This window comes from Chelon labrosus (assembly GCF_963514085.1).
Source record: "Chelon labrosus genome assembly, chromosome: 14".
In the NCBI taxonomy this organism is placed as follows: domain Eukaryota; kingdom Metazoa; phylum Chordata; class Actinopteri; order Mugiliformes; family Mugilidae; genus Chelon; species Chelon labrosus.
Window position 1 is genome coordinate 20,739,750 of NC_140347.1, and position 14,721 is coordinate 20,754,470.

The window sequence follows — 14,721 nt, forward strand, 5'->3', positions numbered from 1 at the left end:
TTATCATCCTACATTACCCAGATCCTCCGAGAGCAGGCTGCGCTTTTATTGGCCCGTCTCCACTTTCCCTCTCAGCCATGGCTGTCTGGTGGGATCTGCGCACAAAGAGCGCGCAGCCAATCGCAGGTAGACTCTGATAAATCTCAGCCAATGTCCGCACCCCTCTTATTTACATACAGGCGACACGAGCCAATCGGGAGTAAGCACAGGAGAGGATTTTGACCCCTCTACCCAATGGCTGTGGGAGGTATAGAGTTTTGGGGAGTGCATATAATCAACATATTATCGAAGGTACTTAGATATTGATCCCGTATTTCGTTGTAGTTCAAATTCACCTCTCCTGGCCATTCGGGTTTGACCTTAAAATTTTCCCCAGCTTGGTGGAGCATAATTCACGTGAAAAATGCCGAAGAGAAAGGTGAGTACCGTTCCTGCCGTCCAGCACACTTCATTGTAGTTTTTCCAGCTCTTGCATTTGAGGAAAATAGCGGTGCGCGATTTCTGTGGCGACGTCGAGGCAGGTGAGGTGATGCCAAAGTTTCAGGAAGCGTTATTTCGTCCTCAAGCCTTCAGGTGTATTTAACTCGCGTCTGTTTATACAAGACACAATTCCCGGATAGTGTTTGTTTAATTTGGAACCATGAACCTCACAGAGTTCATTTCAATGGCCGTTCTTGTGGTCGTTTTATTTGCCACTTCCCTGTCCACAGTGCGCACTGGTGAATGTCAGACGGAGCCGCCGGATGGATGGACGCGTAAATCCCGAAGGGGACGTGCGTGCCTGTAGTTCTTCTGGTTTCACGCATATATGAGACGAATCGATTTTTTTTTTTTTTTTTTTAAATAATGTTCAATGTTACACTGAGGAAAAAGAGGAGATCAACACCTCCCCGTCTAATATTTGGTTCTTCAGGGGTGATGAATGGTAGGCGCCGAGCCGAACGAACAATCCCGTATCCAGACGGAGAGAAAGGAATAAAGAAAGAGAGGACCAGAGACAATTGCTGCTGTGTAAAAAAAGAAAAAAGAAAAAAAAGCCCGTGACACTGTCTAAACAGCACTGCTCGGCGAGCTCCAGGGTATTGTATCAGCGCATACATGGAAACTGGCTTTTCTACCACCTAAAAAACTGCCATTGTCTGCGCAGATTCGCCTTTGAGGACAGAGAATGGGGGGCCTCCAGGGGCGGAGGTCGCCCACATGCAAATGATGCGGCTGCCAACCTGCAGGCTATACCAACTGTATTTTATTTTATTTTTTTTCCTTTCCCGGTGGGGGTGGACTCTCTTGCGCGCAGTCCTCGCCTACCTGCAGCCGGAACATACCCCGTTCATTACACGATCAGCGAGTCCGAATGACGCTGGGGTCTGAATTAAGCCGTGTTTATAGTCCATCATCCTCCAGTTTGTTTGTTTTTTTTAGTCTGTAAACACGGCGTCTCCATTTAAATAGAAATCACCAGACATCGTCAGCCGTCATCATCAGATCATATTAAACTGCAGAGCACCAATTTTAGACTCATAAGATCAAAAATGTGATTTCATTACGTGAAGCACAAATTAACAAAGATTTCTATTATTTTGAGGAAAAATACACAACTAATGTAAATTAGTACATTTATTCAGAAAATGATTTAGAATGATTCAATTTAAGAATATCAAAAGTGTTGGAGTTGTGAGCCGCCGTTTTAAAATCCTTAGACTACCATCATAGCTGGCATGTACAGTAAATAATAAAAGTCTTTCATTGATTTTCATGATGAGTTAATCATTTTTGGATTAAATCTGATCATTAGTTCAGTAGCGTTTTTAAATGAGCAAAAAATAAATTTGGAAACCCAAAGCTACCCACCTTACTGACATAAAAGATGAAGACAACGAGCAACTGAAGATAAAAGATTAACTACTGACAAGTTTTACGTAAGAAAAAGATTATGATGTCATTCATGAGTAGGACATTTGTTTAAAAAGTAAGGCATTCTGACAGTATTTAAATCGACAGTGTTTGAACTGTTAGCCTTTTTCTAGCCTTCCATGCATCATGTATTACTGAGAAAAGCTAAGCTGTCTATGTGCAGCCTATCAGCGGGAACGATAGTAAATCAAATCCCGTTTTCATAATTCAAGAAGTAAAAATTCATTGATGATTTTTTAACATGGATGTTTTACTCACTTCCTGTCTAGTCTCCAGAGGGTCCTGAGGGCAAGGAGGCCCCCAAAGTCACAAAACAAGAGGTAACCGTTCCATCTGTGTTTGCGTGCTGTGTGTGTGTTTGTATGCTGTGTTTTTCTTTTACAGTATTGAGTGTGTGTGTGAGTGCGTGCGTGTCAGGGAATAGGCATGTGACAGGTTAATCATTAGGATATTTGTCACCGACTTGATCAGCTGAAGATCAGCCCATAAAGGTACAACTGATCTCTCTCTGTCACTCTCTCTCTCTCTGTCTTTCTCTCTCTCTCTCTCTCTCCTTGATCATCCCTTGCTCCCATAGCCCACCAGAAGGTCAGAGAGATTATCAGCGGTAAGTCCCGTTCTCCCGTCCCTGTCTTCACCTCTGTCACTCTCCTCTTCTTCCTCTCCACGTCTCCTCCTCATCCCGCCTCAGCCTCGTGGGATGATCGGTGTCACATAACCAAGTCTCAGAGTAAAGTCCTCTTCCAGATTATGGATTTGATCAAGGCAGTAAGCATGTACAAATTCCATAAACCTGCACCTGGAGGACTGGTTCTGGCTTGGTGTGCATGTCTTTTTTTCTGTTGTCTTTGTCCGTTCTCAGCGTGGCCTGTGGCATGGCTGCATGATTCAAACAGTTACATTTTGCACTTTATTGTTCCGGTATATATTTATGTTTATATATAAGATATACGTGAAATGTGAAAGTTTCAGTGGTAACCATGGCAATACCATCTAGAAAGTGTGTCAGCGATGTGATCACGCAGCTCTGCCATACAGGTCACGTGTTTCTGTGTGTGTTTTACTTTGCACGTTAAACCCATGCGTCCTGCGTCTTTGCATGTACATTTGCATGTGCACTTCAAAGGAATATTTCGACATCCTGGAAAACCTGTGCAGTCCCCTTCTCACTGAGAGTTTGATGACAAGATCAGATTGAGTTAATAGATTTTAAGTCAATATAGACTTAGCTAGCGGCTAAGTTACCACTTAGTAGCTAGCTTAGCTTATCTTAGCTTAACTTAGCTTAGCATAATAACTGTAAATGAGGGGAATGGCTAGCCTAAGTGCAAGCAGCTTGGCCTCATTGAGCTTTATTGAGTGTTGTAATCATGGTGAGGTTGCCAAGCAATCAGCAGAGGCTCCAGACAATCACAGCACTAGCAGTTACCTCCATCTCCAGTTATTGTGCTAAGCTAAGCTAACGTTCTCTTAGAAAAAGGACTATTGATAGTTTCATCAAACACCATGTGAGAAAGACACTTTCCGAAAATGTCCAAGTATTCTGTCTTCGGTGAGACACTGTTATTGATCATGATCCATTTGGACACAACGATTAATACAGTCTTCCTTGCGTTTCCCTTCGTTCTAAGAAGTTGAAATTGTAAACTTCAAGCCTCACCCTCATATCTAGGGATATATATTCCTTTCATTCTGGGTTCTCATTTGCAGAGGGTTAGGGTTAGAGAAGATGTGGCTAGAGAAGAAAAACAGAGATATTTTGGACTGAGAATCACATGATTTCATTTTGTCACAGCGGTGCTACTGTAGCTCGTGGCTTCAGGGTAACGTGGTCCACACTCAGCAGCCTGGAAAATTTCTGCAGCAAACTCGCTCGCTCTGAGTGGGTAGACTTCTTTTGCTCCCATCTGATAGAGTCATTGAAGAGTGGTTTGAGGTCAGTTCACTCGCAGATGCAGATATTAACGAGGGAATAATGTCAGAGCCCGGTTGCTTATGAAATACAGTGAGTGCTTCGTCCTTATTAATATTTACAGTGAGATTCAGTTCGGGCATTCCAGTCTTGCATGAGATCTGTGTTTTTCCTAATGAATTTGCTCAGCTGCTCTTCAGGCTGAAGCAATATTATTATAAACAGCACCGAAATGGCTCTGTAAGTGTGGCGAGGAGAGGGAACTGAAGATAAACTAATGTTTCCTCAAAGACAGTAGCTGCGAGAACGATTGAATCTAACAGTTTTTATGTGTAACCTGCAGAAACCTGCTCCACCCAAGACTGAGCCCAAGCCCAAGAAGGCCGTCGTCAAGGTGAAGTACATGCACAGATACACACGCAACCACGTGCAAGCAATCCGATAATAATGTATGAAAAGCCACATAAATTTATAACAGTCTGAGACAGTGGGTTACTCTTCGCCACTCTTCCTTCATGTGCAGGAGCAAAGCGGACACAAACATGTAAACATACCTGTCAGGTACCAAGCTGTAGCGGCCAAGTCTCATTATTTTCCATCCCATATATTTTGAAGTAGAATCTCTTTATATATTTTAAAAGAACTAAATGAGGGGCCTCACACATACAAAAAGAAATAGTAGAGGTCAAATAGAGAACGCTTTCCGTATACAATAATGTCTACCGTCACTGAGTTTATATGCGTCTTGTCGTCTCCTCTTTCCATTCTGCGCAGAAGGTGGTAGACGATAAGGGGGCGAAGGCAAAGAAAGGCGGCGCCAAGGGGAAGAAGGAAGACGGCCCCGCCCAGAACGGAGAGACCAAGACCAATGAGGTATGGGGAGGGGAAAATTAAATATAAAAAAAAAAGTTTATTCAGTAAGGAACGAACAAGAAAATAATGACCTTTATTTCCTTATTTTGTCAATGTGTCTACAAACACACCGATACTCCTCCTCAATCACATCAATTTCGTACCTCCACTGCATCTCTTTCCGCTGACGTGTACACATGCTCACACATACCTACGCACACACACACACACACAGATCTACGTGTCTCGTCCGTCTGTCAGTGTGTCTTCCACCAGAAGCACGGCTCCCTCCTTGATGTCTGTGAGAGGGCAGAGTGAGACAGTCAGAGTTAAGGGTACGGTTGTGTGTTTCTAATTAATGCGCCTGTGTGTGTGTTTGGACACTAACACCTAACCTATACCGGGAAGTTAACAGAGCAAACATTTGCTCAGTGGTGTGCGTTGGAGTGCTGTGTTAATTAGAATGTTTAAGAAAGAGAGAGAGAGAGAGAGAGAGAGAGAGAGAAGATGTCTCTCTTGCTGTGTGCAGTGAAGGGGTCCAAGGACAACTTTTGACATTAGCTGAGCAGTGATGTGAAATATAATTGGCTCACTGGTTCATAGACAGCTGGTTCTACCAATGGTCGGGCAGATGGAGCAGAGAGAAGATGTTCAGCGCAGTAGATCACAACTGTTGAGATGCTGTTGATTCCTGCAGGTATAGTGGGAGTCGTGGGTTAAACCTAGCTGTGGATCCATAAATACTGCTAAACTCAGGAGAGAAATATCCGCAAAGCTAAACAGGGGACTGCAGCTTTTGAAGCAGGATGTTTGTTTAAAAAGCATCACAATCATTTGAGCTGTGGCTATCTTAAAGCTAGGCCAGTCAGCAAGTTGAGTTGAGTGGAGACATTTCACGTATTGAAACTCACGGACACCCACCTCACCTGGGGTCACATTAAAGAGCTGTTTCAAGCAGATCGAATGTGTTTCATTTACTGAGGTGTGACTGTTCCATGTCACAGCAGGCCACATGACATTCAGCCAACACTAGCGGCGAGTGAGAAAATGCAGGGGCTGGTCGGGGAAGTGAACCTGAAACATTAAAAACGTCGTCGGGAGTGATGCACTCGCCTTCTTTTATTGCTCAGAGGAAGAGACTGATGCCACTGTTGTGTCAGTACGGTACACATGAAGCCAGGGCCAGGAGGTAGCTTAGCATAAGCAGAAACTGAGTGGAAACACTTTGGTAGTGTGATGCCAACTTTGAACGGAGCCAAGCTAGCAATATCGCTGTATCTGGTTTTCATGCTAAGTGGAGCTAACGGTGACTGTTTTATATTTGGCAAACCACCTGCTTCCTCTTGTTCATACTCACCAGACATGAAAGTGGCTTCAACCTCAAATGTAGTAGAGTGGGTCATCCACTAATTGATTGCGGGGTTGGCAGTTTGATCCCAGCACCATCATGTCCTTGTGGCAAAGTGTTCTTGGCCAGAAGAACCAAGAATGTTGCAGTAAGCGCCACCAATAAGATTCTATATCCCAGACACTTTATATATCAAATCATACATAGATAGGTATGGGAACTGTTGCGCTAGGTGGGAAGAGTAGTTCTGTGAAAAGAAATGACTACTGAATAAATGTAATCGAGAAAGACAGTTGCTTTGGTGCTTGTGGGTTTCAGTAATCCAGATAACTCCGTCAACGTCCTCCTATAAACAGACGGCTCAAGCTAAATCAAACAGTTGGCTTTATGGAGAATGCATTTGGTGTACGCCTACAAAGGGCTTGCCTGCTGAACCTTGGCAGACCCAGCTGGCTGGAATTTCTAGGCTAGTTAATCCCAGCACTTGCTGGAATCTACCTGCGGTGAATGACGATAACACCTGTATCCCCCGTCTAAGTGTTCCTTCTCTTCCCCCTTCCAGGTTACTGAAGCAGCAGAGGCGGCAGAGGAGAAGGCGTAAAGACACGGGCGCGTCCACCGACTCGTCCCCTCTGACTTCATGGCAGCAAAGCATCTTTTTTTACTGACGATTTTTGTACCATGCTGAATTTTTTTTAGACTTGTGATAGTAGAGACAGACATCCAGCAACCCGGCTCTGTATCTTCACACTCCTCCAACCTCTGCTTTCGCTCGATGCTCCTCTCTCCTCTCTCCTCTCTCCTCCATCCTGTATAGCTATATACCGTACGCCTCTTTGAATCAGAAAGGCAGAATGAATCGGTTTTATCAGACAGCTGCAGATGTTCTCTGTTTTTGCCTGAAGGGGGCCATAAACAAGACTGTTACAATCTTTAAACGAGCTCTGCCTTTGTTTGCAGTTATTCTTCTCTATTAAAGATTATCATCATTAATAGCACTCTGTCTGTAATGAGTAAGACGCTCAAAAGCCCTCCCCTCCCTTCCATGGTCAAGGTTGTAGACGTGTATCAACAGTCAGGACGTAGAGCTAAGAGAAACCAGTTCCACGGTTGCCGTGGAGAACATCTGCAGCTTTTTAAACATCTTAGTTTTTAGAATCGCCACCACTGTGTTCCACATAGCTCTTTTGTATGTGTGTGCTGGAGTGAATGTGTTTGTGGGTCTCTGTGTTTGACTTGGTTTACTTCATCTCCCCCCTCCTCCCCTCTTTCTTTTTCTTTTTCTTCACCCCCCTCTGACCGCCTTGTCCTGCAGCAGACTGACACAGCAATAATGAGTGGTGCTTCTGTTCTAGACGGCTCTATTGGCTTTGGACCCTCTGGGCTTCTCTGAGTTTCATCCTGTTGGGAGAATATTTTGAAATAAAAGGAAAAGTTGATGTCACGTGGTCGTCTATCTGTGTCTCTTCACTTATCGTTGAACTGTGCACTGTGTGTAGAGCACTGCATCTACACTGTCTCTAGCTGTACAGCAGTGCTATCTTTTTTAACTGTCGTTCTATGGCCTCGCACACGTTGCTCTTTGTAGTGTGGAAAACCCGACTACGAGAATGCACATGTATGCATGCGTCCCGCCTGTGTTCAAGAGCTCCTTTTCAGTGGGTTCATGTTAACAAGTACTTTTAAACCAACACAAAGCCACCACTGTGTGCTCATCTTTGTGTGCATGTGTGCGTGAGAGGTCGACAAGGGCACGTGGCAGTGTTAAATACAACTGCTGCGTCAGGAAGTGAAAGGTCAGCATTTGCCAGAGTGGTGGGACTTGTGAAGCTGTACGGTCCCTTCATTGTGGCACGAGCTGTCACTCATACTCAGGGACCAATGGCCAATTCCTTTTTTTTTTTTTAGCATGTAGAGGTGAGTAGTGATGATGTCTGTATACCATGTACACTGACGAGACTAATTAAAATGTATCACCAGGAGTGTCTCTCAACAACATGCATTACTCCTCAACAGAAGGGGATGTATGCTTGTGAATATTGCTTCAAATGATTTGTTGTGAGTAGGAAATCCATCCCCAGGCATGTTTGACCTTCTAACCCCCACACTATACCGGTGAATCTGAAAAGCCGCAAGGTACCCTACTGATATTAAAATCTCTGTGATACCTAATAGCTACAAGAACCTAATGACAGTGAAATATAAATATTTGCAAAAAAATGTCCATCAAAGCTCCACGACCGCACAAGGTATAACTTATCAAACAAAATCAACAAACTCCTGACAATGGCCTTCAACTGTGGCTTTTCTGTATGGTTGACACAGAGGAAAAAACATAGTTTGATGTGGACTTATTTAGTCAGTGATCCGAAAGCTAAAAACTAAATCAACATGAATGAAAACGGTGTTGATTTAAAAGTTACAGAAGGTTATGAAAAAATTGGTTTAGTATCTTCTGGTTAACTGTGTGCATTGGTCAAGTAAACATTAAAAGCACCAAACACCATTGTTTTTTTTCCTCTACGTGTTCACCACTAATTAGTTCATTCTTATTTGTAAGGGAGGAAACTGTAACCGATTACGTTCCTCCTCAACATGCATTGAGCCCTTTACGGCTGCTTGTTCAACTGAGTGGCACAGGGTGAGGTTGCCTCCTTGTGGTCATGTCAGCCAGCACAGTTACATTTATGCCTGTGTGTACAAGAGAACAGGTAAAATGGAAGTAGTTGACTAGGCCTAAAATCTCAAACTTGTTAAAGGATTCTTTTTATATGCTATAGTTTTAGTTCAGTTTCTATATTAAGCCATTCTTGCTGGTTGACTGCACTTAGTCAAAGGAATCACCAAGTACTAAGGAAGAAAATAAGAGGCCAATTCAAAGTCATATGATGTGCACAGGGCAGCACAGTGGCGTGGCGGTTGGCACTGTTGCCTCACAGCAAGAAGGCTCTGGGTTGGAATCCATATCAGCCGACTGGGCCTTTCTGTGTGGAGTTTACATGTTCTCCCTGTGTCTGCGTGAGTTCTCTCCTGGTACTCCAGCTTCCTCCCACCGTCCAAAGACATGCTGGTTAGGTTCATTGGTGATTCTAAATTGGCCGTAGGTGTGCATGTGAATGTCAATGGTTGTCTGTCTCTCCGTGTTAGCCCTGCGATGGACTGGGGACCTGTAAAGGGTGTACACCCAGTGACAGCTGGTATAGGCTCCAGCCTCCCCGCGACCCTCCAGAGGACAAGCGGTTATGGAAATTGAATGAAGTGCACATTTTGCACAAATGATCAAGAGTTCTATTAGTGGGAGATGTGGGAAACCTAAAATATAACTTCTGCTTCCTCCCAGAGTAAAGATTACATCCGCCTACCTACCAGATGACTTCTGACACAGAAAAATAGGTTGTGTAGCCACTATTTTATGCTGTTCTGCTCCCTTGGAAAAAACAACAAATTCATCCGCCCATTAATTATTTACAAGTGAGGGTCAAGGGGGGCTGCAGAGTGTCCCTAGGCATTGGGCGAGAGGCGGGGGTACACCCTGGACAGTCCGCCATTCTATGGCAGAGCTGACACAGACACACAAACAACCATTTACACTGACACCTACGGCCAATTGAGACTGAGCTGTTTTACCCAACGTGCACGTTAACCCCCAGCAGAAAGGCCCTTCCTTGCTGCGTGGTAACCACTGCACAAAACAAGTGTCAGCTCAGACATAACATGCCTTTAAGATATTACACATTCATTTGATTAACAACACCCTGTTAGGTATTTTTCAAATAATGAAATTACTCCATTTAAATGACTAAAATGGTACGTATTAATTGAGGTCCCTCGTGGGTTGACAGTTTACAGGAAATAAATTGTTCAAACTGCATTAAGGCAGTAGTAACGCCGACTGATATTTTATTTTTAGATTTATATATAATTAGCATAGTCAAAGTCTCATATTGAAGTCTCAGTTGGGTATTTAAATTATAATATGAACAGAAGAATGACTATTTTTGAAATAACCCAATTAGATAATTGATAATGGTTCCAGTATGCATTAAATACAAGGATAAACTTCTCCAGTAATTGCTTATTTTGATAGACAGTAGTATGACCGTACTTTATAACAAAGTGAGGGGAAAAAAATAGAAAAGATGCGAGAGCAACTTCAAGATATACCTTATCAGTAGTGTGTAAAAGACACCTTACTTCCTCATAATGTGTAAATATCTCACACTTTGACTTTAGGGTTGTGCGCTTCCTGTATCAAATCTCAATAGTAACCTCACTTTGGAGATTTTTGTTTCTCAATTAAAAAATATATTTTAAAACTGTTCCAGAAAGAATGTAAAAAGATAAAGTGCATACCGTGGACATTTTTCTTATTACTTAAGATTTCCTTGATGTCTAACCTCACATAAAATTAGACACTTTACAGGGTCGAAGAGAGAGAGTGAGAAAAAACAAGGCTCGCTTTAGTTGCTGTTTAATAAAATTATAGTAATACATATAAAATTTACTGTCAAAAAAAGAAAAAACAACGTCTTCCATTTTTTATGTACAGCTGCCTAGTGATGACAGAGGAAGTGAGCTGTCATGTATTTCCTTGATAATCTCCTTGATCTCGCATCAGTGTGTCCATTGCCATTAGATTGCCGTAACTCACAGGGACTCATTCATTAAGCTGCATTCCCGTTCTCCTCCAACCCTTCCCCCATTTTACTGCCTGGCACTATTTGGAAGAGAAATGGACGACTTCCCCACCAAACGGCTCCCAGTGAGAGTGGGTGTGTTAGCTAGACGTCTTGTTACACAATTACGACAGAGGAACGACAAGCGAGGCCAAGGAGAACTGACTGGCTGAACACAGTTAGCTAGTTAGCCGTAATATTTAGTAAAACCTAGCTGGAACGGTTAGATCGGCTGTAAATCCCTCTCAAACACGAGAGCTAAATTCTACATCCGCAGCTACGAAAAAATGAAAAAAATTTAACAGGAATTACGTTGTGTTTGTCCGAAATTAACTTTAATCTAAGACGGCATACTACTGTAATTACTACAACGTACTAAATGTCATTTAGCTAAAAAGTAATTCTGCAGCAATGTGTCCTCTCCTTTAGCAGGCTGCCATTTCTACCTCCCCTCGACAGTGGCGTGCGTGATACACACCGCTCGTCCTCTTCCGCAAAGGGCTTGCGCCTTTTCCTTTGAGGGGGAGGGGGATTTAAACAAAAATGCCTCTACAGCGCACCGACCGCGATTGAAATTCACCCCGAGCGACAGTCAATGCAGTAATACTTTAGCGGTTCGTTCTTTGAAATGGGAAGACGGCGTTTTGAGGGGTAAACATCACAGCACGCACTAGTTGCCGCTTCGCGGATGAGTACAGGACGCAGCCGGGACTCACTGTGTGAGCCGAGCTGAATGGAGGCAGCCTCTTCCTGGTGGATAAACAGTGACAGCTACAGGGCAGCCACCTAGACCCACCACACAGGCTCTGGCGCTGCCCTGGCAAACAACACCAAAATGGCTTCAGACAGTACACACATCGCGCAGTTGACTTCTGGTGAGTAAAGGAGATCGGTAAATGTGTCATGGTGTTTGTAATATCCCCACAATTTCCTCGGTGCCCTCTTCTAACGCAGCTCCCGTCCTCTTCTCCCCCTCCAACCATACCAGAACTGTACTTCCTAATAGCCCGATTTCTAGAAGCTGGACCGTGTCAGAAAGCAGCCGAGGTTGGTGTTTTTGCATTTTAGGACAATTTATAATACGTCCGAGATTGTCATGAGGTGTAATTTTGTATTTTTATGCTATTTTCAGACCCTGATAAGGGAGGTGGAGGAGAAGGAGGTAAGCAGTCAGCAGTACGAGAGAGATGCTTCTCTCTGCACTGTACTTTGTGATGTAGCCTTTACTCTGATTTACCATTTACTGTTTTAAAACATCCCTCGGTACATTTATGAACTGGATGATCACGGTCGACACTGTTTTTCCACCCCAGCTGCTGCCCAGAAGGCTGGACTGGACGGGGCAGGAACACCCCGGGACGTACGAAAATTTGGTAAGGGAGCTCTATAACTGAGGAAAAAGTTTTTAGAGAGCAAAATAAAAATTGAATTTCCCGCAATTTTTAAATCAGGTGGCAGGGAAAAAAAAACGAAAAGGACTTTGCAGGGCGAGTTGGCCGCAGGTTCGGGGCCGTTTTTTTGGGGGGGCACCAAACGGGTCGGGTCCCAACCTCCCGTGCACCGTGGCGTGCGAGTTCGGTGCCATGCATGTCCAAAAGGTTTGAACAGTTGTTGGGGGAAAAAAAAAAAATGTGTGTGTGAAATGCTGATACGTCATGAGTGTTGTGGTGTAGGAGCGCCAGGATCCGGAGGAGGGACTCCCTGCGCCACAAGCCAGAGAGAGATGGAGGCGCTCTTGTCCTGCAAGAACCACAGTTTGTGTGCATGGGTTGAAAACACACAGGGGGCAAGAGTTAGAAAACAGGACTTTTTTTTTGAGGAGAATATAAACAGTATATTCGGTTAAGCCGGAGTTACTGCTCCCAGCTGAGGCTCGATCGGCTGCTGCCCGCGTGTTGCTGGAGTCATTTTGGAGTTTTAGAGGACTGGTGCTGCCAGCTCGCGTGGAAGAGGGAGATCAGTTCATGTGGAAATGAGAGGTAACGTTGAGCTGATATCTTATAATATTAATTGGGGTGCTAATTGTCATGTAAACAAACAGGGCTCGCCTGAAAGCGCCGTTTTTTTTTTTTTACGCATGGGGGCGTGGAGAGAATTCACCATCGCTCACACACGTTTATTTCGTAGCCAGACCGCTGAAAGTGCGCACCGCTGTTATTTAAAAGCTATTTTATGAGTTTTATTTTAATATTAAAAATGCAATGACCTATAACCTATATAATCAATAGAGAGCTCTGCGTTTGCGTAATTTCCTTGACATATCCAAAAAACAGACGGATTGACATCCGAGAGCAGATCGCATGAAGTGCAGCTCGAAGAGATAGAGTAAATCTATACGTTTAAGAAATTATTAACAGCGTCTCTGCCTGCCTGTGTGTGTGTGTTTTTTTTCTCTCTCTCTCTCTCTTCCTGCTTGGCTCGCTGGGCTCTCTCCGTTCCTCCTCCTCCTCCTCCCATCCCCGGCCGTTCAGCCTGCCTCCTGTCTATTGTGCATAATTTCCCGTATTTAAAAAAAAAAAAAAAAAGAAAAAAAAATACTGCGGGGGGGGTTTTAATTATCAGACCAAATGGAATCAGGGAGTTTGAAGGCAGAAGGATCTCGCTCGGACTCCCGTTTGTCAGCTCAGATGTCGGCGCTGCCACAGACCGGGGTCTGGTCTGGGCAGCAGCAGCAGAAGCAGCAGCAGCGAGGAATCGTCGCTGACTTCAATGATATTGTAATAATTAACAATATTAATTGCGTCTAATTAATTAAGGCGGATTAATTAGACGCGTGGCTGTTTTCGTTTTGCGCATGAAATGGCGATCAGGCAGACAGTTAAACAGAGATGTATCAGAATGAAAATAATAATAAAAAAAAACCTGGCTCCGTTACAACGTAAATACATTTACACCAGTTTATTAATCTTCGGTTGTTACCCATTAATGAGGGGGAACTTCCAACATGGCGGCTCGTGTTTATTCAAATGAATCAATGTCAGAGGCAGTTTAGGTGAAAGGCATTTGTAGGTTTTTGTGCAGCGTCTTGCAAAGCAAGGTGATAATAACACAGGGTCCAGTGGTGTGTAGGACCATGTGCTTCCTGGTGCCGTGGGAGGGGGAGTGTCATCAGTTGCACTCAGATGCAAGGAAAATGGAGCAAATTGTTATTGCACTCAGTTAGTGCTACACCAGTGTGTGTTGGTGGTACCTGCTTGTGCGCTGATGTGCGCTTAGAAACACAGATCACGTCTCTGCACCAGCAAGGATGCTGAAAGCAATTAAGGGGTCATTAATTGTGTGTGTGTGTGTGTGTGTGTCAGAGAGACAGAAAATGAGTGTCAGATGAAGGAATGGAGAAAATGTGCGCGTGGAATAATTGTTTAATTTCAGGCTTATCTGACCCCCGTTCAGATATGTAAATCAGATGAAGCAGAGCTGATTGCCGCACGTCTGATTTAAATTAATACGTTTAAAAACAACCCCTCAGCCTGAAATAAACACGAGGCTGCACGCTGCAGTTTTTACATTTTTTTTGTCTCTTTCTCATCCTGTGGCGTGTAACGTGCTCTTCCAGTCACTCAGGCGTGTGTGTGTTTCTTCAGAAGTAGGCCATGCAGGAATGTCCCCATGTGTCAGTGGAATCAGAGACACAACAGTGTGGGTTTCGTCCTGCTTCATGCTTATGTTGCACGCCACGCCCCCCTCCCCCCCAGCCCGTGCTGTTGTAAGATGCTGCTGTGAGCTGCATCCTTTTAAATTGAATCTGAATTTCATCATTCATGTCTCTGCACAGTGTATAATTTTTTCATTTTGTCATATAAATATGTAATAGTGTTTTCATCTGTGTTCCTACTTGACATAATGATGTTTGCAGTTTGGGAATAAATGTAATACATTATTTGTCTGTATTAACCTTGCTCGGTGTATTTCTATTGAAATCCTTAGGGAATGTTTTTTTAATACAGATTTTAGAGGGCACCTTTACCTTTGAAATTCTCAGCAAGTACACAAACAGGTGTTTGTGGTAGTGACCTTGT

The 14,721-nt window shown here is 43.7% G+C and overlaps 2 protein-coding genes across 4 annotated transcripts in view; both read left to right on the forward strand.

Annotated features, from left to right (window-relative positions):
* Positions 1-252: 252 nt before the first annotated feature.
* Positions 253-7,470, forward strand: hmgn3 (high mobility group nucleosomal binding domain 3). 2 transcript variants are annotated; one of them, XM_084560929.1, is made up of 6 exons: positions 253-418; positions 2,184-2,234; positions 2,492-2,521; positions 4,170-4,220; positions 4,601-4,699; positions 6,589-7,470. In XM_084560929.1, exons 1-6 carry the CDS (start codon positions 404-406, stop codon positions 6,625-6,627), a joined length of 285 nt encoding a protein of 94 aa, XP_084417055.1. In that variant the 5' UTR covers positions 253-403; the 3' UTR covers positions 6,628-7,470. The 2 variants fall into 2 exon arrangements, with proteins under 2 accessions (XP_084417055.1, XP_084417056.1); XM_084560930.1 differs by having other exon boundaries at positions 4,604-4,699.
* Positions 7,471-10,965: 3,495 nt separating this feature from the next.
* phip (PHIP subunit of CUL4-Ring ligase complex) overlaps positions 10,966-14,721 on the forward strand; it is a 33,320-nt gene continuing 29,564 nt past the window's right edge. Inside the window, exons 1-4 of one of the 2 annotated variants that reach the window (XM_084560631.1) lie at positions 10,966-11,577; positions 11,691-11,749; positions 11,835-11,864; positions 12,016-12,075. In XM_084560631.1, coding sequence (XP_084416757.1) covers positions 11,538-11,577; positions 11,691-11,749; positions 11,835-11,864; positions 12,016-12,075 — 189 coding nt within the window. In that variant the 5' untranslated portion in view covers positions 10,966-11,537. Of the gene's footprint in view, positions 11,750-11,834; positions 11,865-12,015; positions 12,076-14,721 lie in introns of both variants that reach the window. The other variant, XM_084560630.1, reaches the window with a different exon arrangement.

Coding starts and splice junctions, on each gene's coding strand:
- hmgn3 (XM_084560929.1), top strand. Junction 2,522..4,169: donor GGTCAGAGAGATTATCAGCG/GTAAGTCCCGTT, acceptor TGTAACCTGCAG/AAACCTGCTCCACCCAAGAC. Junction 4,700..6,588: donor GAGAGACCAAGACCAATGAG/GTATGGGGAGGG, acceptor TCCCCCTTCCAG/GTTACTGAAGCAGCAGAGGC.